The 26,169-nt window shown below is 42.2% G+C and overlaps 1 protein-coding gene across 1 annotated transcript in view; it reads right to left on the bottom strand.

Annotated features, from left to right (window-relative positions):
• XPR1 (xenotropic and polytropic retrovirus receptor 1) overlaps positions 1–26,169 on the bottom strand; it is a 117,479-nt gene that overhangs the window by 36,396 nt on the left and 54,914 nt on the right. The window contains exons 3-4 of the mRNA XM_087730927.1: positions 6,529–6,630; positions 507–730 (exon numbers count right to left, since the gene is read on the bottom strand). Coding sequence (XP_087587053.1) covers positions 507–730; positions 6,529–6,630 — 326 coding nt within the window. The remainder of the gene's footprint in view (positions 1–506; positions 731–6,528; positions 6,631–26,169) is intronic.

The following is a 26,169-nucleotide window of genomic DNA, read 5'->3' on the forward strand; positions in this document are numbered from 1 at the left end:
ATCCTACAGAATTAAAAACATTTTTTTTTAAAATGGATGTTTTAACAAGAAATTCTGATATAGCAAGGTCACAGTCACTACCATGGTAACGCCAAGAGGAAACAGTACGTTAGTATTTCAAGTTTCACTACAAATATTAGATAAAAGAGCTTCTTCCCCAACTTGCCAGCTCCAGCCCTGCACAGAACAACACACTACAGAAGGAGGCCCCGATGTGACTTTGTGTCCTGACCATGCCTGGGCCAAGGGTGCTGGGGCCAGCCAGCCCAGAAAAGGAAGGAGGAAGGTTCTTCTGCAGGTCAGCTTAGCATTTCTAGCTCAACAAAAAGCAACAAGACGTACGCTGCCAGCTGCTAGGCATCTGCCTTTTCTTTAGAAATGTTTAGGGACCCCAAAATAAAAAAAAAGAAATAAAAAACTGGCTTGAACGAGGCAACTCAAGGATACACAAAGCACAGAGATGTTTACACACAGGGCTTTGTAAAACCACCTCTTTTTGCAGGTACCTGATAGTTCTGTAGTAAGATGAGGCTGAGGTAGAGCTCGCTGAAGGCCAATTTCAGATCTTTGATATTCCTATGCTGGACACGCTCTTCGTGAGACAGATGGAAGACGGGCTTTCTGCGCCGCTGCAGCGTGGAAGCCCCGCTGGCTTCTTTCTGTGCATCCAAAGTTGACTGTAACTCAGTCCGAAGAGTAGTAAACCTGCGCTGAGCTTCTGCAAGCTTTTCTGTTAGCAAGGAAAGGGAAAAGTCAGATGAGAGGACAGCAACTTGCCTACTGAGCCCATAAAAAGCACAATACCTTTTCCTCAAATAACGTGCCTGTAGGTAAAAAGCACTGCATTGAATAATCTACTGCATGGCCTTCCCCCACTAAGCATTAAATTCAACAACTCTGCATATTTCTCTTTTATGAAGCTCCTTCTCGTTAAAGGTTTTAACCCACTCCTATGTAAAATATACAGGTTCTCCAAAAAAAAAGCCGTCATGTCAGTCAGGTCTTAATTAATATAGCCAAAATCAAGGGGTCGTCCCTTCAGCACAGACTAAAGCAGCATTAGACATGAACTCAGACCTCTCGACTTCCACCCTGGATCTGATTTCTAGAGGATGCTCATTCCAGGACCGCACGAATACCTGTTATGGATGGAAGAAGCCCAACCTGCGCAGCTGCTGCCTGCACCTAGGGGCTATAAACCCACAGGGGGACGCAGAGTCAGGCCTCCCCGCGCTGGCAGAGCTGTAGCTGGAGGCAGCCAGGCAGATAGGGTCTCATCCAAATACCAAAGCAGTGACCACACGTCTACTCTGTGCGCAAAGGAAAGCTGCTCGCCTTTCTCAAATGAAGCAAACGCACAAAAAGCATTAGGAAAAAAACCCGTTAGACAATATTATGAAACTTGACAGTTAGTAAGCAAAGCACTTTTCATATCTGTGCACCCACTACTGACTACATGTTTACTATCTTTTTATATGACAGTAAGGAAATCAAAGAAAAAAAAAAAAAAAAAAACACGCTTCAAATGTGACGCTGAATTTTGTTGCTCAGAGAGCAACGCAACCCCTCTGCCAAGCTGCCGGTGACAGACAAACACAGCTTCTGCTTTGATCAGGAGTTACAACACTACTTGCTGCTGTACATGATCCGCTGTAATAATTTATCCCTCTTTTCCCCAGTTTAGGCTCACGCAGGTTAGAAGCATTGCCTCGTTATTTACTGATTAAAGGGATAGTCAGCCTGAATTTAAATATCATTTTGATGTGTTTTCAGAACAAGTCAGTCTCTCTTCCTCACATCTCAAGTATGAAACAGGTGTTCCTTTAAACATGCTGCTTTATGTGCTTTCAGAAAACAATCTTTTTGGCTAAATAACAATCTTTTTATGCTAAAACCAGTATAACTGACACCATTATCTTTCTCTTTGTTCTGTACACCTCGTTCCTGCCAGGCTTTTCCCCCCTGCCACGGCTTCAGTCAGAGCTTTGGCATCTCTGTCGACAAGCACCGCCGCAGACCCCGGGTGCTGGTGCTGCCCAGGAAGATGCCGGGCAGGTTCACAGTGTTGGAGCAGACGGCCGGGAGCTGGAGCCACCTCCACCCAGCAGGACACACACCACTGCACCAGAAACCACGACCCAAAGCTCTGCCCGACAGCCTCCTGGCTGTCAATTTAATTCTCTTCATTAGTACCTTATATAACAACTTAATGGTAATTCTCAATTGCTCCCCCCTTTAGAAGTAAGATTTACTCTTATGGGAGCAATTCTGACCTCTTCCTCAGTCTTATTCAATTCTGGTTAATTTTAAGAACAAATCTCCTCTGTAAATAATTTTACAGTGCTCTGCATAAGATATTTTCCAGAAGGAGAATGCCTTTCCGAACAGAAAACGGGTATCAATATAGAAAAGTCAAGTACAGAAGAGCCTGAAACTCTCTATAACTTTCTTGATTATAAACTTTATTAAAGTAAGAGGTTTTAAAAAGACAGGAAAGGACAACTCCTCTCTGACAACTTCTACAGCTGCAAGGGCTCCACCAAACAGAGGCGATGCAGCCCACAGTGAGAAGCGTCTGCCCACAGCCTACAACCACGTAATATTTAAGACACACGAGGTCAGACTGCAAAAACAATAATCTCTCCCCACTTTGGGAACTCTCTCAGCAAGAAGTAACAGATATCTGTTAGAGTAGCTGTTAGAATCAAAGGCCTTCATACAAATAAAACTCACAAGTTCACTCTCTATATTCGAAATGCCATATTAAACCATCTGTGATACGCTGAGATTTCCTTTGGATCAAGTTATTAAATATGGAAGAGTTTAAATTTACATCTTTCAATTTAAAGCACTGTTTCATTGTCCCTATGTCCAGAAAAATCTTAAAAACCATGAGCCTAACAACACAGTATTTAAAGAAAAGACAGTGCTTTGAAATAGTTATAAAACTGCTGCTGCAATTTTCCTATCTGTTTGCAAATCAACATCCATTAAAGAAGCATCATGTCCAAATACAAACACTCTCCTTCATTATGCACTGCTGAAGAGAGTCATGTGCTGTCTTCTATACAGCCCTCTCCATCCATAGGGGAGGACTGCAGCCCTCTGAGGATGAGGCTTTCAAGGCAACTGACCCAGCCCTATAACGACCTGCCACTGCTGAGAAACGGCAGTCCTGACGCCTTCTTCTCTCTCCTGCCCTGACTCCAGTTATCCAGTCCACGAGTCATTTCATCTTGTTAAGGTATGATTTTATCATCAAGATTCATTGCAGAAGCAAAATAAGACAAACTGTGCACTGCTATTCTTAAAACCTCCTAGGGAATTGCCTAGGGAAATGGCAAAGCAGAGCAGAAATTAATTTCTCAGTTTGCAACATACTCCCAAAATAATTGAAAAGACATTCACCAGTATCACTAATTTAGCACTCTGAAAAGCGACTTTAAAAAAAAAAGTGCCACTCAAAAGAGTTAGAAAAAAGCAGCGTACTCTTAGAAACTGGAACCGCTCTTGTCTTGCAGCATTTTGCACGACCTGATGCCCAGTGAGTCCTCAGCTTGAGTGTAATCTCACAGCAAAGGCTAAGGAGAAATCTAAAACCAACCGAGGCAGACTTCAACAAAAGTGCTTCCATAAAGTAGCAGCTTTGCCCAAAAAAATGCTTCTAGATCCTGACTAAAAACCACCACCTAAAGAGTTCTCACCTCAACTATGCAATTCCAAGTTGGTTTTGACTCTGTTCTCCACGTTTAAAGAAAAGTTCACACATAAGGCTCAGACATAAGGATCGTGAAAAAAAAGTACCACACCAAGGAGCTAGTAAAATTTTCCGCCAAGTTCCAGTTTACCAGGTCATGGTTGTCATCAAAACCTGTTTCACCAGACAGGAGGTAATTGAACAGCCCATGCCTCCTCGCAGCTATCTGGCTCAGGGCTCTGAGCGTTTTCGGCAGGTTCTTTTAGCACTCCTTCCTTTTCCTACTTGTACGTATGTTCAATATTTTGCTTACCAAGTTAAAGCCGCGGCTTCCTACAAATAATAAAACCAGCTCCTAAATTAACCACAAAAATGTTACTAGCTAAATAGTAGCCCAAGCTAATCCTGATGATGCTAATTTAAAATATAACAAACCTCCCCTCTAGAAAAGCCGAAACACAAACTAAAACTGGCCACAAATAAAACTTTAGCACTTGAACAGGCATTCCTCTACTGGAACCATCTGAAAATTTTACTGCTATTCTTTTTCTTTCAATTGAGCGTAGATTTTCTTGAGCGTAGTCCAAATAATCACAAACTGTTTATCAAATCAGATTTAGTTAATGGCAGTTTTCCTTCCTACGGAGCTGGAATAATGGTCTGGGGAATTAAGGCTATGTTTGATGAGAGCCGACAACCTGAGCACACGGCAAAAGGCAAAGGCATTTTGCAGCAGGCACTCCAACCCGCCGTGCTCCAGGGAGCCGGGGAGGAGCTGGGGTCCGGGGGCAGCCCATCCCCAGAGGACAGCGTTATCCATGCTGCGGCAATCCCTGGTGATGCTCACTGCAGATCCCTCAGCACAGGGAAACACAACGAGGAACTGAAGCAGAGATCAACAGAAAGCTTTGCTTTCTTGAAAATGGACAGTATTTATTGTCGTAAAGACAAGTGTGTAACAAGCCATATAATAAGCCTATAATAAATAGGATGTACCAGGTCATAATCCAAGCCTACACGCGCCTGGAGTCACAGTAGGGTCCAGTGTGACATATTTCTGACATGATCAAGAAGAGGAACCACTGATGGAACATTTCTTGAGGTAGCTTAACGTTAATAACCCTAACAAAGGGTTCCCATACTATTAAAGTCACGTCGCTCTTCTGCAAATAAAAGACTTATTTTAATCTTATCACAAGACATTTTCAAGTTACATGTATTCTCTCCTATAAATCTTTGAAATGACAGCAAGTTGAAAAAAACCCTAGCCTATATTATTATTGCCATTTTAAACAACGCTGGAATGGGTACCTTATGTGGGTGCACGTGTGCTAGCAGGTCCTCATTAGGGAAAATTATAATCTGTATTGTGCATCTGAATTGACAGAACTTCCTCCACAGAGTCTAGCTCATAGTACACAGGATCTGATATAACTAGAAAAGTAAGATAAGTTTCTGAGCATAAAAGCCTTACCTCAGACCTGGGAGAGAAACAGAAGATCTCACAGGGAAATAAAACTGAGAACAGTTGTTCTGAGTTAAGTACATATGAATTGCATGTACAAAAATGCCTAGAAAGTGTAAAACCCAGCTGGCCTAATAAAACGTATCACTTCTACCTACAGTCTGCCCCTTGCCCTTGTCCTGCCACCCACTCTGGCTATAGCAAACCACCCCTGCTCCCCGGAGCCAGAAGAGCCGGCACAGCCGGCCCAAGAGAGGTTTACTTCCCTAGATGGAAGCTGAACAGAGGCAAGCTGCAGCGCACAGTTAGTGCACCTATTACGCTTTCGGCTATTCTCATGTTCACAACCCAGATTCTGCTAGCAATAAAATAGCCAGCAATAAAGTCATCGCCTGAAGGTTATTAAAATATTTTGCACAATTCAACTTTGTCTTTGTTACCAGATTAAAATCAGAAATAGAAAAGGCTACCATATTGTGCTGCAAAAGCCTGTTCATAGCACCAAGTTAATAAATCAACATGTTAAGAGGAAGTAAAGCAGAAGTCAATGCATCATTGTATCCATATTTAAACGCTTTTCTAGTTGAAAACCCATTTTAAACCTTACCAAAAGAGGCTGAAAACCAACTGAAGTGCAATGGTGGGTGGAACTGGAGCACACTGTTACTAAGCCTTCTGTGGCAATATTACAGGGTGAATTTCCGATTATCCCATTCTAAAGTTTATTTTCAGAACACAGGGTGGGAAAGCAAACTTTCCCAGGGAAAATAACAAACAATAGCACCCTCGGAATCCCTACTCTTACCACCATGACATTTTTACTCAATTTACTAAACAGGATTTTATACACATCCAATGACAAATTGCTACTGGCTGATCTACTCCAGAAAGTTGCAAGAGTTTAAGTAAGAGTTAAGTGTTTAAAAACTTGTTGGACGCATCAAGACGGTCAAGTTACCATACACAGGCAAGTCCATGATGACTATTCCTACACAAGCTCAGGAAACACCAGCTGGGGAGCTTAGCACACCTAAAACATGCACAGGAGACTGTCACCACAGATAAGCTGAGAAACTGTGCCCTATATGTAAGATGCCACTTAAGTTCAAGAGCATCTTCACAAAGTTCAGCAGGATGCTATTGCAAAGCAGTGAAATCACCTGCCCCTCGTTCTCCCTCCATTCAAATACCACGGTTTAGCTCCACGTCTGTGATTAAACCAGAGCAGTTTCCCATATAAACCTGCCGTATAATTACCTGATGGTAGACCTGCATTGACCACTGTGGTTATTCTGAAAGTTTGGGAGCTTCAGACTCTTTTTGCGTTGCTGTATTTTCCACAAATACACACAAATGAGCACCTTACCTGAATAGAAAATGTTGATTTTGGCAAGTTCTTTCTCACAGGTTTGGAAGAACTTCTCTTCAAACGTGGCAAAACACCTTTTCACCGTGTCCTCATCTGTATCTACAAAACAAAATAGAAAAAAAAAAAGTTGTAATAGAAGAACATGGGAACGATTTTCTAAGTGGCTGCCATAGAAATACTTCTTCAGAGTAAATCCGCCTTCTTTGTCATGCAGAGAAAAAGAACAATCAAATCCAAAGGGCTCCGAGGGAACACGTCTGGCTGTAAAAGGAATTGTGCCCAGATAGAGAGGGAAAAACCCCATATAGGCAGAACTGCACCTTGACCGAAGTTCCCATCATCTTTTTTAATCCTTCAAGTGCTATTGCAGATCTCGCATGCTTCATTTCCACTTCCTAACTCAGCTTGTGTGACTGCGCCTGTAGGGCCATCCTGGATCAAGAGTGCTCTTTATACCTACAGGAACTTCTTTTTTTAAAAGGCACCTCACCTACCATCACAAAGTCAGCCACCCTACAGCTGCACAGCAGTGGAAAGAGAAGACCATGCCCCATCCCCACCTGCCCACTCTGCTGCCCCCAGAATCCTGAAGCCGCCTCTCTGCTGCCATGTGAACCCGGCACAAAGCCACCCAGCCACCGCAAGGCTGGTCCCCCTCTTCCCTCCCACATCAATTGCGCAACCATGCGATGTGCCAGATCAAGGAAAGATCTTCCAACCAAAACAAAAGCAGATTAAGTAGCAGCATAACCACCCGTGACATGCTACCATACTCTATGTCAGGGTTAAATTCTTACATTTACCCACTCAGAAGTTGTTCTGCTCTCCAGACTTGGGCACTGGCAGGTTTTCCAATACAAACTTCAGTGAGAGCAAACCTCTTTAACAAAGATCGGGGTTTATGACAGGTGTTTGGTTTTTCTTCCCTGGGTTTACCGTAGCAGAAAGCCAAGTACCATCAGTGCTGCACGTTCATGCCGTGCCCTTTCCAGCTTGCCAGTCATATCCCCCAGAGCTTCTCCAGCACTCTCACCATTGCAACGTGCTTTGTGCTGGGACTGGTATACAGGTTCAACCTACCACAGGCACTGGTCTTGCTCTTGAAGTACAAAGCTGGCCATGAATAGTATTCATCCCAGATTAGCAAACAATTGTATTTAGAAGGAAAGTATCAAGCTTTTAACTGAAGGATTCATTTCACCTTCCAGGAGGACTCATTGGCTTCAGCCATCATTCCCACCTTCTCATCACTATAATCCTTTAAATACAAATGTAGCACCACAGCAAGTAAAATCTGCCCAGCAAGTAAATGGGGAACTGCGTGGAAGCTACCTTCTTCCTTCCTGGAAAATAAAATCTCTCTCTCTCATAAGCAAAGTTTAAAGGAAGAGGTCTAAATTATGGCGATCATCATCAGATCCACGCTTCTCCCCCACTGCTCTGGGACTCTTAACTCTTTTGGAAGAACTAAGTACAATTCTGTAATTCAAGTCAAATTTTGCAATTAAAGCAGCAATTTGGTCACTTTGTTATTATAAGGAATATAGTGCAGCATCTCCAGAAGTGCAGAATTTCAAAAACAGCACGAATTTTCTCATAATTAAGAAATTAGTTTCCTGAGTAAAAATTAAAGAATCCACACTATAAGTACAAATTTTAGCACTGTCAGTTATCCATCCCAAATGCTGGAATAAAGCAGACTCTTCATACCCCCCATAGTTACAGTTTCTGAATTTTCATGCAGTCTTACAGACTAAAAAAGGCTAGTATTACCACAAAGAGGAAAAATTACAATTTTATTACAGTCTTGATAAGGTCAAGATTTTGAAATACATGTTATTAAATGGAGATGATGAGTGTCTACAGAAAAGTTTCACTCACTAGCAGATAAACACGCTGGACTGTCACAACAAAAAAAATAATCATCTTCTTTCAGCATCAATTTCTAGGTAAAACCAACCTCAAGGTAGTATTAATATATATTAAATATAAACTTTTAACATTTAGAATTTCCTGATTTTTATCTCTGTGTCACTGATATCAAATATTAATGTTTTAGAGGGGTTGTATAGAAAGAGCAAATAACAGAATGCAAGCCTGCAGGGGCAACGTTGGAAGAAGTCTGTCTTGGAGTTTGACGACGCTTTAAAGAGTAAAACAGATTAAAAAAACCACAGTCCTGCACAGATGACTGGTGTTTACAACTCCACCATCCAAGGGCTTGTAGAAAAGAATTCGCAAGGGCTCCAAAGGCTGTTCCAAACTCCAAGTTTTGGCTCCCGGGGTCCCTTTATTATCCGACAATTATACTTGCAGACCCACAGCTACTCCCAAGGACGAGGGCTCCCTCCCTTGTGCAAACAAACCCTGAAATGACAGGGCTCCGACTCTTCTTTGCTGAAGAAAAGCCGCAGCAGCCCCGTGGTGTCATTACACCCCTGCTCGAGGTCACCGGCCGCACACAGACTTTGCAGAACCACACACGCGCATGCCTCCACCGCTCCCGCTCAGCTCAGTGCCTCAACACAGATCCCTCTTTGCGGGCAGCCTAAAACACCAGAAGGACAGACAAATAACTCTGCTTTGGGGCTGGTAATTTCTAACAGCAGAGTCACAGCAGTTGCAACATCCTACCCTGGGGCCCTACCGGCAAGGCCAATCTGAACTTGCCTGCGAGAGCCCTAATCCTTGACCCAACAGCCACTAATGTGGGCTGACAAAACACAAACAGGCGGGTGAAGCAAGAGAAATCACTATGAGATACTTAATATGCAGAGATTTTATTCAGTAGCTGCCTGAAACTTGTCAAGTAACAGTAATCAAGCAGCATCAAAACAGAGCTGACTCTTAAGGAAGGTCCTGAAGGGCAAATTCTTCAGCCCAAGGAGTTTACACATCTCTAGCAGAAGAGCTTGCCTATAGATGCTTCCTGACATGGGGTAATCATCCTTTCCTACCTTTAAAATTAAGTCATGTAGAAATAAAAACACAGAGGCTCACTGCTTTCCTGCTTCAGAAACACCGAGCCACTTCTATCATCACTTGTTTCTAGGTTTCTGTAAGTTCACAAAGCAAAAGTAAAGCCAAGCAAGTTTTTAAACTTCACTCACTGGAACTGTGAAAGAACAAAAAAAAAAATCTCATCAGGAAGCAGAGTATACTTTTTGTCCATGAAGTCAAGCATGAATATTTGTACTCAATCAAAATATCACCTTTTAAGATAGCAAAAAGCTCAGCAAAGCAACGTAGCGTTAAACTAACATAATTAATGCCAAATAAATTAGTAACTATCTTTTGTACATTACTGACCAAGAAATGATAAATGTGTTAAACTGTTTGACTATATCTGAAGTTTAGAAGAGGAAAATGGGCTTTAAAACACAAACAAACCACTACTGGAAGACCTTCCAAAATCCTTGAGATTAGGAATTCAGGTCTCTATTTCAGCCTCAAAACATCGCTGACTCAGAGGAAAGCAAGTTCTATATAAACTATTCAAAATCCTTCTCCAAATGTCAAACACCTTCTTATAAAAGATATGTTGCAGACCATAGTGGATGCCAGCTTTAAAAACCAGGATTTTCTGTGAAAAGGTTTCCCCTTGGTCCCGTTCCCACCGCAGTTCAGTCACTCAGCTGCAATAATAGACAAGTGCTGCCAAGGCTATTGCCTTTATTTATTTATTTTCTCCCCCCAAGGCTAGGACAGGACAATGTTTTTTGCCATGAGAAAATCACGGTGCCAGAAATCAGCCTTGGATTCAGAAGCTCCATGACAACAGATGCTGTTTTTAAAAGGCATCCAGCTATTGCTGCCAAGAAAGGCCAGCGGTAACCTTCCTTTTGTTCTTTTTCTATAGCCCTAATACTCCATTTACTCTAAGCTCCACGAAGTTGCCATGAACAAGGTTGCCAAGAAGATAGTCTGATCAATATTGCAGCTTCCTGACCTCATCTTCCTATGCAATTGCCTGCTGTGAATAAAAAACACAGTACGCCTGAAAGTCTCTTGCTTTTACTTGCAAAGCCAAGTGGTAAACCAGCAGCAATCTGGATGTACTCCCCTGTCGCCACACATTCTAGTTTGCAGAGAGTTCAGACACTGGCACATCTAAAATAGAATCTGAAGTTGAAAAATTAACATGCAAGTTCCATTCCTGCACTGTCCCAAGCACTCATTTCTCAGTGCATCTGTGAACTGTTCATTTCATTCCTTGTTTTCTGCAGTTGGAGTATATAAACAAATTATCAGCATCCCAGGCAGCTCTGCTTACTCACTTCCATGCAAGAAAACAGACAGTAAAACTTCTCTTTGTCAGAGCAGTGCCCTCTAAAAGTAATCATGTAAAAAAAAAAAACCAAAAACCAAAAAACAAACCATCCTTTGGTCTTTGTCATGCTGAATTTTAAGGGGCATTTAATTAAAAAAGATTAATTAGCTTTGTTATGAGATCAGCATAGGTGTAGCTCTCTGAATCACCTCCTGTTTGCCACAAAACAGTTTTATCTGAGTAAGGTGATTTCAACAGCTAGAGGGGAAGCAATTTTATTTATTAGGAGGGCTCTGCCATCTATTCAGTTAAAAAAAAAAAAAAAAAAGTCAAACTCAACATTGGCATTAAACACACCAACTCATACTGAACCGGTGATCGCAAGTTTAACATCAGCACCATTTTGAGTACACGAAACTTTTAACATTTTCCACACCCTGTCCTTGGCCTCTTGCTAACTAAAAACCCTGTACACAGGGCTCAAATAGGTCTGCAACAACAAAACTGTGCTCTGAAAAATTAACAAAATTTAAAAGACAGTTTTCTTGTTCCCAGGTCTATGAAGACAGGAACTGCTTATGCTTCTAGGCTCAGTGGCACATTAGGAAAAAAAAAAAGAAAGACAACTTTTATTATCACTCTCAAAATTCTAAAAAAGTGGGTCACTATAATGAAAACATGTATCTGCCTCCAAACCCCCCCATCAGCTCTGTCCGTCTAGTCAACCATCACAATTTTCTAATACCCTTGACAGTTCTACAGCACCAAGATAGTACAGTTTCCCAACCTTTTACACAGTACAGTGAAAAAATTTTCCAGCTAAAAATCAAACTGTATAGTTCAGAAGTACACGGACAAAGATTACCTTTACACCTCTGATGTGTCATCCTCATGTTTATTGGGGTATTTTTCCAAAGGAAAGGTTCTTCTGCAAGGCAACTCCCTACTTACAACAGAAAGCTACGCTTGGTCAGCTGCAAATTGGATCACTCACTGAAAGCTTCCAATAAATTAATTACTCACCATGAATTTTCATGTCCAATCTTGTGGCAAATAAAATTCTGTATGAGAAAACTTTTAAGTGCTTAAAGTACAGCTATAGAAATTTCTTCCTAGGACATATTCTTGCTATAAGAAGAGGAAGGAAGCCAACTCTGCTTGCAAATAAGGAACATCTGCATTCATATTATTCCACCTTAACTTCTGAGCTGCAAATTGTACATACACATGCACTGGTGTGCATCTCTCTTGGAATTTATTCCATCAACCAAAAAGTGGGCCTTGAATTAAAATACTATAAAATCTGCAAGAAAGAAGCTTCATGCACTAGTTAATATATATATATATAAAAAAACAAACAAACAAAAACAAAAAAAAAACCACTAAGAAAACTCATAGCAGGCTACACCTACTTTTCTAAACCATCACGGATGAGCTGGTCAGCTCTCCACTTCATGAATGCTTTAGCCCAAATTAGATTTGGTTATTAAATTATTTCCCTAAATCTAGTAATAAAAAATGACCACTCAGGTAGCAAATGAGGTTGGTATTGCCTGCACATGCAGTGTTTATGTGTGGGTAGGGGAAGGAGGATGCAAGAACTGCTGCAGGTCACCAGCACAAGTTCTCTCAGGTTTTGGTTCACCATTTTGTTGTTTTTACCAATTAACCCAGAATGAATGGAATCTATTTCAAAACACCTTCAGAAATCATGATTTTCACGTTGGTAAAGATTCTGCTTCCTTATTTTTAGATTGTATCACTGAAATCTTACAAGAAAACCAGCCAGATTCTTGTAGATGGTTTATTTAGCTGGACAGAAAAAGCAACCCCCCCAACATGCCTACAAGCTAGATATCCAACCAAGTGCCTACTATAAATTATTTATATTTGTGACTCTGTAAACATAGATTTTTAAAGCAATGACAGTGTCCTGGTATGAACTTCAGGTGCAGAAAAAACAGGCAATGGAGTAGCCAGATGTGAGAAGGCAGCTGTTGCCCAGCTGGCTGGGTACGAGCTTTTTAGCTCAGAGTGTCAGGTTTTGCAGTCTACAGGGCAGCTACACAGCTGTTCTACAGGTTCACTTCTTTAAACAAGTACCTAGCACTCATAAGAAGTCATTTTGCAAACAAAGAAGGAGGCGCTAGTCTTTGTCAGCTATTACAGGGAAGTCGCCAAGGCGAGAGCATGGTGGTGCTGTCACTGGATTCTCCTGGTACAAGCACGGCTGCATGCGCATTACTGCGACAACAGCTCCGCAAAGCCATCTGTGCAATGATGCTTCAAAGCTGACCTTTTTCAAATTCTCTTATTTCAGAGGAAAAAAATTCTAACCTTCAGCAGATATGTAAAAAGCATGGCTAGTTTAACCCTGTGTGCCTGGAAGAGGATCTAAATGACTACCTTCCAAGTAGCTGGGGTGGGGGGAGGCAAGGGGGTGCAAAAAACCCAACTAGGTTGGCACAGCTTTGGAGCAGAGACGACCCCAAGGCTCTGTAAGCTTACATCCCAGCTGTCCCCAGTTTTGCTGTTATAATTGTCCATTATTAGATTGTTGTCTGAATTTGCAAACTGCCAGCACCACCTCAGCTTTGGGATTATACCTCCATTCTGTCCTCTGTCCTTACACGTGACCATGATGCTTCAACATTTTTATGATGCTTCACTTCTCTACCATTAGGAAAAATAAATATTCCCAGTAGAATAACAAAACTGAGCCTATGTGGTACCTCAGATTTGAAGGACAGCTAGGCAGAAACTTGTGACACAAAAAATAAATTAAGAGAAGCAGCACAAATGCCTAACAGTATTTCAAAACCTACCATAAACACATTGTTAATACAGTATGACAGACCTGGATGCCAGGAGGCATCATACAGTGACGGGACTCTCAATACCTGCTTTCCCTGGTTAAGAACAACCTTTAAATTCTTGTTCTTTTCAAGAAGGGAAGTAAAGATTCACTATGTGTTTTTGCAAAAGTTTCCCAATAGGCTAGACCAGAAATTCTGCCACACACTTAAGGGTCAAGAAAAGATGGTCAACAAGAGCTAAGACTCCAGATGAAATTTCACGTTGACCATTACCAGACTCCAAGACAAAGAACGGGGAATACCAGGACTGAGTTACTTGGTGCATACTAGGACCCGTCCAGACATCATGGCCATGTATGCTCAGTTTAGACAAGTAAGTGGCAATGCAAATGAAGATACTGCAGCTGTGTGGAATTACCAGGACCACACCGGGACAATCCCTGGTTACACAATGTACCTGCACATTTCCTCAAGCTGCTGATCTGCTGCCTTGAGTTCTGGCTTTCCTTTAAACAAGACAAGACAGCAGCAATTATGGTTGCACAGAAAACACTATCACAGTTTACACATTTGAGGTTAAGTAATGCAGAGATACTCCAGCCTCTTACGGACAAGAGGTTTGAACTAGCCCATACACCTCTGACAGATGCTACATGAGACAAGAGTTCAGCATTGCCATCCATTCCTTCTGCAAAGAGAGATCTTCATCAGCCTTTAATCTGAGCAACGTTGCATCCGAGATGACAGTTTTTCCCCCTCCTCAATGACAGGGCCACCAAACTAAAAAATTAGCAGTATCCATTCATGCTTTTCAGATCCGCTGAATGGACCTCAAGTAAATAAGCACAGCTGTGTTTTATACAGGTACAAAACAATCTGAAAAACCCTTCTCCTGCTAATTCACATGGATGGAAATAAAGGATACTTCCCTAAGTTGCCCAACTTGGTCCTTAACCCAAATAGACAAATGCAAAACAAAAGAAGTCACAAAAGCACACAGCAGCATGGAAAACCAAGACCAGAACTGTTGATTTAAAATCAGGTGCTCAGAGTGCAAATTGAAGTTTTTCCTTATATTCACCTACCCCAGGTTTCCCTTCAGCCTGGCAAAACTCAATTAATTCAGCAAATCCTCTGCTGATATCAGTACAAGTGCTAGAGCTCGTGACCTTTTAGCCAAGTGACATTTAAACAAATATATATGTCTGCTCCAGAAAGGGGAGGGGAAGATCATCCCAGTCCTATAAATTTTGGCCTTTGGGCCAGCCCCCAGATCAGTGATGGAAGAAATTACCATGGGGACTAGACATGCAGCAGCAAAGGGCAATTAAAGGAAACTCAAATACTTCAGTGCCGAATATAGTAGAGATCACTCACCCTAAAACCCACAAATACTCTTTTCCCTGTCCCACCTCCTGAATGAAGGTTGTCTTTCATGGCATGAAAAGAGAAATAAGAGGAAACTTTCTAATCTTTTTTAAAGTGCATTCATATTTATCAAGAAAGACATAAGTTCAATCTTTTGAATATTTTAATCAAGCAAAAAAAGGTTTCTGTCAGGCGATAAAGTTTCATAATAAAATGACTGTTTATGCTCCACTTATTGAGCCTCCAGTTTTAATAGTCTTATTTCCAGAATTTTACTAAGCAATAACAGCTACCTTCTCATTAAAACTGCACAAAAACCTTCAGAACATCTGACATAACCAAAAACACAAGACAGGAATTAAAACAAAACTGAGCAATTAGAGCCAGTTAAAGGAACGTTGATAAAGTACAATTTTAAAGTCTTGTATTATTAGATAAGCTTTCCCTTTCCATGAAAATCACATGTAGATGGAGAAATGGGGAATTTCGGAGGCAGTTTAGGCTGCCCTGTATGTCCCAGCTCAGACACGCAGCCCATGCCCCTTCCCTTGCTCTGGTACTGCTGCTCATCCAAGCCCACAGTAAACCAGTTCAGGAAGCTAATCCGCTATCTAGAGAACTACTCAGCATTAGCACTAAAAAGCATTAAAAACCTAATTGATCGATAAACTAGTTTCTTGTGGTTTAGTCCTCTCAGCTCATCGCAGGAGGGAGAAGGAGATAACCCCTCTGGCAGCAGCTACCCGTTAGACTGATTTAACTGGAATATCAAATCACCCCCCTTCAACTCGCGTCTGTCTTGTGATGAGAGATGACTAAAAGTGTTACCCCACAGCTCAGCTGACAAGGAGACGTTGGTAAAGCCAACACAACCCGCCTGAGTTGAAATCACATGCCCATACCCTTGATAGGAACACAGCAAACATCTTAATTATTAGTTAAACAGATTGAACGTGTTCAAGCTTTGGTCTTTTTCTCAACAGCACCTAACCTCCTGCCAACGCTCCAGCAGCACGTGGGCCTCTAGTCCTCCCTCCTTCTCAAACTCTGTAATGATGCATTTATGGGGGAAAAGTCTCCCTTACCTTGGATGCAAACTGGCTAGTTCAACGTACTCCAGCGCAACTGATGTTAAAACATTTTTGAGATATTTTAGTATAGTTTTAACTATTTTGAATAGGAATGAAAATAGTTATTTTAGTGTAAAAAGGTAAAATGCTTAAAAGAAGAAATAAGTTGGAAAACAAAGTAATATAAGAATTCACTGCAACATGGTGTTACACAAGCAACTGCAGCAACATTTTGCTATGCAAGCATGCCTTTGAAACAGGCAATGCTTTGATCAAAGTACTCTTGGGCACGATGACCGGTCACTGTCCCCTCCCGCTGAGTCCTTACAGGGTTGTCTTCTGCTGGGTCTGATGAGCCTTCCCAAGACACCTGTGCTCACAGGTCTTATCTGTGGCAAAGATGCTCTGCACATCACTGGCTATGCAACGGGTCCAAGTTTCCATACGTTCCCTTGTGGACATTAGCCTTCATCCACAGCCCCCACAGTGCAGACGACATTCAGTATGACAGTGACATACAAACTAGAAAGAAAATCATCTCCCCAGAAAAGAACTGAAAAAGTTGAATAAGATTCATACATGAATGCCACTGCAGACTTAACCTGTCACCCACTCATCTGAAGAACAAGATAAATGCAGGGCAGAATCGTCTTGAAATGTAATTGAAGTCTTGTTCTTTCAGTGCTTTCTGCCCCCCTTTCTTTCTCCCTCACTCCACCAAATATCAGTTTCTATAGTGTAAATACATATTTTTTTAATTTTTCTTTTTAAATTGCTGGCAAAAATCAGGTTGTGCATGAGCAAGTCCTACAAGAAAAGTGCTAATTTATGCTGAAATGAGAGGCCAGAAACTATCCACATTTCCATAGTGATAAAGCCGTCACTGCAAACACAGCCTGACAAGCAGATCACCTGTGCTGCACCGCCAGCCAGTGCACCCTTACCACACTCGCCCAAATTGAGACTCGTGTCACCTTAGCAGTTCTGCTCTTCATCAGGATTTGCAGGTGGTCACCAGCAGGATACGTATTCCAGGAGCTTTAGGAAACACCACCTTTCAGCATTAAAACCATGCCCTGTTCAGGCTCCTTGTGCACATGCTTTAAGAGCAAGCCCAGCAGTCCAAGAACCTGCTCCCCGAGAAAGGCTGCCTGCCTATGGGAGTACTTAAATAGCTGCAGAAACAGGACCCACAGCAATTCTGCTGGATTGATAAGTAACACAGAAGTAGAGGCACTGAACTAGTTTCACAAAACCTCACTTTGGATTCAAGCACTTCTTTGAGAGCCAGCCCTTGCACCCAGCAATCTCCACTCCTCTGGTTCAACTGTGCAATCATCGATGTGCTGGAAAAGGTTATTCTCAACCCTCCTCGGTTCCCTGATGGACTCTGTCAGGCAGCTGTGAAAACAGCACCAGGAGTATGAATGAGGGGCCAAGATAAGGCCTAAAACAAGCAGCAAGGCCAGTTTAAGGCAGAAGAGGGAGAAAGGTAAGCTCTAACTACAGAGCCAGTATTTAGAGGGCCTCAAAATATTTCTTTTGAAGAACGAAGCTATTTAAACCCAGAGTTATTTCATCCTGCTGCAGATAATTCAGTATCTACATGGGAAAACCAGAGCCAGCACTGTTTTGAACAGGTGAATCTTCTTCATACTGTGTAGAAGGCACATACCTCTTCTCTGTGTTACCTAAGCAAACATCATCCACATCCACAGGGCTTCAAACTTTTTCAATAAATCCTCCATACGACAAGTATTTCTGTCAGGAAACTCCTCTGCTTTCTCCTTGTTCTCCTCTGCTGCTGCCCATGGAGGTGGTAACCTCAGAGCCAGAAGGACCTCAAAGCTTACAAGAACATTTTGCTCAGAGTTACTGGCATCTGTTCCCTGCCTCGCACGGCACCACAGAAATTGCCATTTCACGTTTAGCCGTCAGTCCATCTGACAAAGCATCCCACTTTGGTAGTTACCAGTATTGGACAAAGCACTTTACTACCTCCTATGACTTTGCACAGTTAAGGGAGAAAAAGCTTTGCAAGTCCAGGACAGTCATTTGTTTCCACTGCTGCTGACAAAACGGTGAGAATCTCAAGATGGAGGTAGGACCTCCTCCCATAGGCTGCCAGCAGTGATAGTGAAAATCTTTAGGGAAATGGTGTAATTAAGAGCATTATAACTTTTTAAAAATACAGGGAGTAGCAGGGCGGGCTTTCTGATCCTAACGCTTCTGGGACAGGACACAATTCAGACGGGGAAAGCCTGCCCCTGCGCAGCAGACGGACGTCCCAGGAGAGACCTTGCTTGGTTGCGATTGTCTGGGGGGAGGCAGAAAAGGGAATTACAGCTAATTGAAAACATTTTGCATAATTGGAGCTGATAAGAGACCTATACCCATCACTCCAGGAAACCATTTGCATCCTTGTAACAATTACAGTACATGTAACATTCAGAAGTGAAGCAAAGAAATAGGAACACTAATACTGGTGGTAAAAGCCAGGTGAATAAGTGGATGACTAACATTAAAAAACAACAATGCTACTTTTAAACCTCTTTTCAGACATTCAGAGCATTTGTGTTGGGGATATGGGGGGGGAGGGGAGGGAAGTGACAAAAGGAAGATTAACAAAACTGCGTCTTGGGAAAGACTTCAATTAATATTAAGAGCAACCAGAAAGACAAAACAAATGATGCAGAACCAACTACAGACTCCCCATATGGAGGACAGCGAGCGCACAGTACAAAGACAAGCCTACTTTAAACATGCTATCGATGGCTTAATTTCCCCCCAGGGAGTGAACACGATTCAAATTCATTTTTCCTTTTTTATTTTATGAGCTATTAAGAGCAAACAGTTAGCAAGGAGATAATAAGCAAGCAATTAGCAGATGAAGAAAAACATGTTTCTGAGGTGTCTCAGAGAAGTGACATGAGGCTCTGTGCAAGACCAGGGGACCTTTACAGTCAGACCATGTTCAGCTCTTTCTGACTTCCCAGGAAGGAGGAAACATAACCTACAAACAGCTTTGTACTTCTCATCAGTGTCTTCCTAAACGTTTTGCACAATTTAAAACAACATTCCTCTTTTGAAATGGTACACGCCTAGTTCAAACACCAGTAAATAAGCACTAAGGTAGCTGCTTATCTACTCAAGGCAGTAATTCTTCTGTTTTGATTCTTACATTATTATAGCGACAGATGTTGCAAGATCCTCACAGCATTACAAAGCCTAGCCAAGGTCATACTCCTCCTTGCTCGCACATGAGCACAGCCACCCAGCTGAGCCCCACCCTGCTACTCATTAAAAAATAAGTCTTGAAGCATGCCCGGAGACACTGCTGTAAAGTCAAGATAAGCAGAAGTTCTCCAGTGCAGGTCTCCACAAGTTTGGAGTTGGTTTCTTTCAAAAACACTTGCAAGCAGCATCCCTTGCCTTCCCTTATTCTCAATCCTTCGCTTAAAGAGCTTGATTAAATCCAATTCAAGTAAAAGTAGCATTCCTCAGACACCACTTTGCAATCAGAAGTTTTGCTGTGATTTAAGTACATGGAAGGAATAAGCTACAGTTCAAATGTCCTTCCTTCAAGGGAGCAGAAGATGGTCTTTCAAAGGGATTGATTTGAAAGCTTATACCCACTTCAACTCTTCAACAGAGCTACTGTGTTCAAGGGGTAATTTTAGTTTAAGATTAAAATGCAACAGAGACCAGGACTGCACTTGTTTGTTTGTCTGTCTGTCCTCCAAGCTAATCTCTTTCTTTTTGCACAGCACAAGTCCCTAGTCAGAAACCACAAGGGCTGGGTATCTCCTCTTGGAGCATCCCTGCCAGACTGGAACTGGAATCCTTTTGAAAAGGATTTTTACACCCCAAATGAGAAGAAAGATTTAGAGGCATGTGATTCCCCCCCCATTTCCCCCAGGCTCAATGCACAGCACCGCTGGCACTTGGTAAATAAAAAGGCAAAAGAAACCATTCAGTAATTTCTATTGCTTACAGAACAAAACCTGGTGGGAAGGGAATACACAAACTGCAGAACTAACTGCCAACAGAAAGGTTTTGCATCCAAACACAAATTCTAAGTATGCTGAGGGTAAAAAAAAACGAATGGCCCAACTTCCTAAGTCACCGCTTATTTTCATTTCAAAGAACGCATTACAGAGCCACCACAATTAATTTTATTTTACCCCTATTCGTGACGGTGGCAAAATCCCTGAATTACAAGTCCCAGTTGCAGTATCAGCTGTGCAAACGGACAGAACAACAATATTTTCAATAAACTTGGACAAATCGTCTACAGATATCTTCTCTAAGAAACCTGCTTCACCTTCAAGTTGGCACACTCACCAGTGATACAAGGCAGACGCACACTAAGAGACTCTGCAACAGAGGTTATAAACCATCTAAAGTAGCTGGTTATAAACCAGCACAGAAGTTCAGGATTAGGATGACCAACCTCAGCTCTACTCTGTAGTATCCCACACAACAAAAAGCAATTAAATTAGAACATTTTAGTGTGTTGCTCTTCTAGATTAAAAGCTGGACTCGCTTTTAAAGACACTGGGGAGAGTTATACAGTATGTTTCAGATATCAGGGGCCCATTTCCCTCTCCATCCTACCTTTACATTTGCCAACCTCTAAACATACTTTCATCACCTTACACACCGGCACTTTCTCTGTTAAGGGTAAATGAAATGAAGCATGCTTTGCTGTCAAAAAACCCTGCCAGTCCCTCGCCTACCCCTGCTGTACACACCAACTTTGCCAAGCAGCAGTTAACAAGATACTGCCCACTTTGAAGCTATGCTTGACTTGAAACCTTGCTCTGTGCAAAACCTGCTAAGCTAAAGACTGCTCCTTATTTAAAGTATGGGTGATACAACTAGAATAGAGAGGCGAGCACTCAAAGCAGCAGTAGCAGCAAGCAGGGAGGAACTCGGAGCTTTGTCCACCGAGTGTTTGCCATGCTCCCGGAGATCTGGACCCAAGGATGCACGTTCAAGCCACGCCGCCCATGAGGCGCTCTCCTTCTAACAACAGCAAACCCAAAATCATTATTCTCGCTCCCCTAACCGTGCTTTTAGCTTTGTGGTCATGTCCTCGCAGAAAAAATTTAACGCAACAGATGACCGTAGCGTCCAGAAACACTGCTCATGTAGCCGGCATGCTGCTAATCAACAGCCAGAGCAGATGGAATGCAAATCTCCCAGCGAGGGGAGACCAGGAGGCTGTCACCATCCTGCTCTGAAAACGTAAATGAGCTATTATCAATTAGGAGCTAAATTCAGACAGAATTTTGGTGAAAGGCAACACTTCAAGGTGTTTACGGGGAAATCAATCTGCTCCATTTGAAAAAATACACCACGTATTGCGAGGTTATTCTGCGCTGTTATATCTGTCAGCAATGCATCAGCACAAGTTGTTGTTGTCCTGACTTTCTTTCCTGCAAGGATTTTAATTTAAGCTTTAGGCAAATTAATCCATTAACTACAAATAGAGTGAGGATGGCCTTAAAGGTAACATTATTTTCTTCTCACCAGAAGAGAAGTATTTTTTTTTTTGGTCAATATTTTGGAGGATGGATCAGCTCCTCTTCAACAGCAGAAGACGGGGGAGTGAAAAAAGCATCGCCCAAAAGTCACGTGGAAATGAAGTTTTGCTACAGCCATGCTGGTCTATAGCAGCAAGCCACAAGGAACCGACTTCAATAGGTTTGGGGGTTTCTTTTAAGCATATTCACACACGAGAAGCATTGAAGCTGCGCCAGTTCATTCACTCAATTGATTCACCAACTGTTCTGAAACATGAATAAATATGTAAGTGGCTACTCTACTCTAATTAGTGACATTCAGTGAATCTAACCAGAGAGCCTAGACCTCCAGCCCCTGCATTTAGCTCTCAGTGCCTCTCCCTTGGGAACTGAATAGCAATCAGGTATGTAATGCAGGGATGGTTGCTTTTTTCCTTCGTATTTAAGGTGGAAAATAAGGGGGTGGGGCAGGGAGATAGGATGGAAAAAAAAGAATTAAATCCTTAAACTCTGGCAAATGGTCTAAACATGCTTAAAGAACTGCTTTAAGGAAAAAAAAAGATCAGAAAATAGGGAGAAGGAATAAAGGAAAAATAAAACTGACTGCAATTGCAGAAAACATGAAGCAGATGATGCATTTCCTATGTGATAGCTTAAACAAGTCCCAAGGCACACCTCCTAAGTCCATCAAACACCAGATTTACATAAAATCATTAATTCATTACAGTCATGAAAGAAAAGAGGGATGGGTTAGGATGGACAGGGTGGAATGAATGAAGTGAAAATTTAAGCCAGACACACAAGCAAAATGTCCATATCCATGCACACAGAGCTTCCTGAAGGAGAGTTACACACAACTAACCTCAAAGAAATTTCTCAAACTGAAAAACCTTAAAGTCTGCCAACACTAAAACACCATGGCTTTGAATACACAGAAAAACGTACATGATAGCAATACCGCTTGTATGCCCCCACTCTGTGCCAATACAAAGGGAGGCTGCTGATGCTGCACTTGTTCCCACCCCTGACGAGCTATTTGATTCTGGTTTGGTTTCCATCACCCCGAATTAGAAACACGGCCTCTATTCCTGCTAAGCCTGCCCAAGGACTGCCAGGTCTCAGCCACCTCTTTTGACCCACTGGAGTCTATTCAGCTTTTCATAAAGCTTCTTGCTGTACCCCTGACGTAACGGTAACTTTTTAACCAAAAAGTAATCCAAAAGATTAAAGCCCCCTCCTGCAAACTCACATATAACATATGAATTAATTTTCAGGTTTCTTTGCTGTTTTATCACTTGATTCACACGCACACCCTGAAACTGCAATTCTGTAGCTATCAATCTGCCTTAAGAGACAGTGTTAGCACGGCAATCCCACAACACAACACAACTGGTCTTACAGACGGCTGCACTATTTTTAAAGCGGAACATGGATGTATTTTCCTCTCTTTTGCCAAACAAGTGTATGAAATGTGCCACATGGCAGGTAGCATGCAGATGACAAAACAGTCAGAATTCAGCAGAAATACAAGATGGGGTTGCCAGAAGGATGCCAACAACTCTTTGTCAAAAAATATACCGATACTTGCTGCAACAAAAGCTTTGGCCTATCTTTGCTCTCCAGAGCTGATAACTTCCACAATTGTCGTAATCTCGAATTCAGTTGAGTAAAACAGAAATGCATTTAAGACCAAAGGAGTGTCCTGGGTCTTGGATGCAAACTCACCCAAGTATCTGTTGATGTGTCTGTCTGAACCTCCCAGATGCAGAAAGAAGTCACCACGGATTTGAGACTATTACAAGAGGAACTGCTGACACAACGGAAATAGCCTGCACCGGCGGCAGAGACAGCGTGTTTTCTGTAAGGGATCGACACGGACAGCACGCACAGTTCATTTTTTGGGGGGAAACGGTCCAACTTTGAAGCTTACCTAAGAAGCATTTACAGGCTGTCACACACGCCTCACACTGAACAGCAGAAGTGAGTCTGAATAAAACCTCTAGGATGGAATTAAAGTCTTCATACAGACAAGGGGTCTAAATAACTTTTCAAATTTGTGGCCCGGACCGAGCTGAGCATCTGCTACAATCACCCTATTATCTGAAAGGTCCATTTGGGGCTCATATACTAAACAGCCAAAAAGCAGAGATATTCACAGGACCTATAGCTTTTGTATCGCATCACTACAAAAGACCATAGAACACAAGGTATCAAAGGCAGTGAGGACAAAAGGTACACAATAAACTGTAAACATATTGAAAGGCAGCAGTAATAATTTATTGAGAAAAATGGCCTTCCCTTTCTAAGGGCTGCATGGGTACCTGTCCTTAAATCGAGATAAGCCGCGCCTAACCCACCAGCCGAGTCCTCTGTTGGCAGCGTTTGAGCAGCCCTGGCGCTGCCGCCACCGAGCACGCAGCTCGGCTGACAGTATCGGTTACGCTGGGTTGTTTGGAGGGACAGGAGAACACCCACAAGGCACAAAATACAACTACACGCAGGCAGCCTCTATACAAAAAGTCACTGATCATTAAATCAATCTTGCTTTTTGAGAACAAGCTTGAAAAGACCAATCTGAGCGGCTGCTGCTGAACTAATGGATATATTTGCTTTTGTGTTTACTGTACAAGAGCAAATCTAGGAAATTTATAGCAAGTGACATTTTACGAGAAAGCGTCTTTGCAGCTAACTTTAAAGAATTTTATCATTTTAATTTCAAAATGCAAAAGTGGATTCATGACCTAGCATGCCTTATTAGCATGTTGTTTAACACTACTTAAGAAACCATCCTGAATTGTTCTTTGGATACCCACAGACTGCGTATCTCTCCTCATGAATGGCTCCATTAGGACTGAAAGACAGAAAATAAACTTTCCCCGCAAATGTAGTATAAATACATGCCACCTCTACAACCACTAGTAACAAAGATTTAACAGCAACAGCCCATGGGCATGCATTTCAAATATTCACAACATAAGGTTTCGAGTAGGCAAGCTTGACAAGAATTCAACCATGTTCCATAGAGATGATGGTGTATTCAGGCAAGCTTTACACTGTTAGGAATGCCGCCAGTACTGAAAAGAGGCTTATAACATTGCAAAAAAGAGATTTTATACTTTCAAATAATTGCTTTTTATTTTGAGTGGTAAAATGTTTGCCAAAACAAGTGTTTCTTATGACCCATAGCCTACTGCTCTAGATTCCTCTCTGAAAAACATCATTATTTTATTATAGTAAAATAGTTATATCATTTTCAGAGCCCGAAGCTGTAACACTGTCAAAAGACATATGCTGATAGAGAATCCAGTGCCATCAACTACGAAGTCTGAGTTCCTCTAACAAATTTTCAACGAAACAACTCCTGCATCACTGCAGTGTTCATAAGGAGACAGCGGTGAGCTGCCTCCAATGCCACTAAAACATGGAAAAGCTCTGGGCAGCTGTCGTGGAAGTGTTTGTGTCTGTTTTCTTTGCTGCTCCCCACAAACCTATGGGTAACCACAGAGGTCACGAAATTCCCATCACTTCTTTCCCCAGAGGCCAGGAAAACAGCAAGTGGAGCTGAGGTGAGCACTGAAACGACTCAGGAACTGTAAAACTGAACCCCACCGCAGGCTTTACCTGACAGACAGCTGCCAGATGCTGGCAGCAGATGAATTCAGATGCACTCGGGTCTCTGCTATAGCTGGGAATCCCTCACTGCTGCTATCCTTGGACACAAAACCTACCTGAGAAGTAAACGGCAGAAAAGCCATAAACAAGAGCCGAGAAACGCGTTAAGCATCAGGCTAAGCATTATAGCCGTATGATATTGTGCTCTAGTCTAAGAGAAACAACAAATAACAGACATACAAAGACATCCCCAAATATCTACCGTGACACATTACAGTGGTGAGGAATGAGGGAAACCTCTCTACTTCTGCGGTAAGTCTGGGATGGAGGAAAAGACCTTTCCCAAGAGCTTGGAAGGGGAAATCATGGAGGTGGATCTTTACATGCGATCAAAGTAATCTTGCCAGAGAAATTAGTTTCTAAAGAACCAGAAACAGTCTTGCTTTCCAATAGCAAGAAATAAGGTTCTCGCAAACCTTTTTTCCCCCATCTGCAGAATCGTTAATGGATTCTCCATCTGCACTCACAAGTGCTCTTAACACTTGCGCAGCCCGAAACAAAGATGTTCTCGGTGAGCTGCAGTCCTCTTCTGGCGACTTTCAGAAATGAAATGCCAAATCAGTCTGGTGACATGTTTGACCCATGACAACGCTGCAGGTTCTTGGAAGGAAATCCCTGGACGAAATCTATACGGCGCTATAAGACCCTGTCAGTTTTGCTATTGCTCAACAGAAGGACTGCATCAGCAAGACAAAAGCGACAGAAAAATTCAGTCCCAGGATATGGGAAGGTACAGAAAAGGCTGGACTGTTACGGCTGCACGAGCGGCGGTGGCCTCAGGAATACAACCACCTGCAGGAAACATACTGTACGAGGAGACTGCAAGGCAAGCCCTGCTCCTAGATCTGAATTCCCACGGTTGGGAAATGAGCAAAGAGGGTTTTTTTTTGGAAAAGAAAAACTACACTGTAACC

Source organism: Nipponia nippon, unplaced genomic scaffold (assembly GCF_047370975.1).
Source record: "Nipponia nippon isolate SJK-2023a ecotype South Korea unplaced genomic scaffold, ASM4737097v1 scaffold_5, whole genome shotgun sequence".
NCBI lineage: Eukaryota > Metazoa > Chordata > Aves > Pelecaniformes > Threskiornithidae > Nipponia > Nipponia nippon.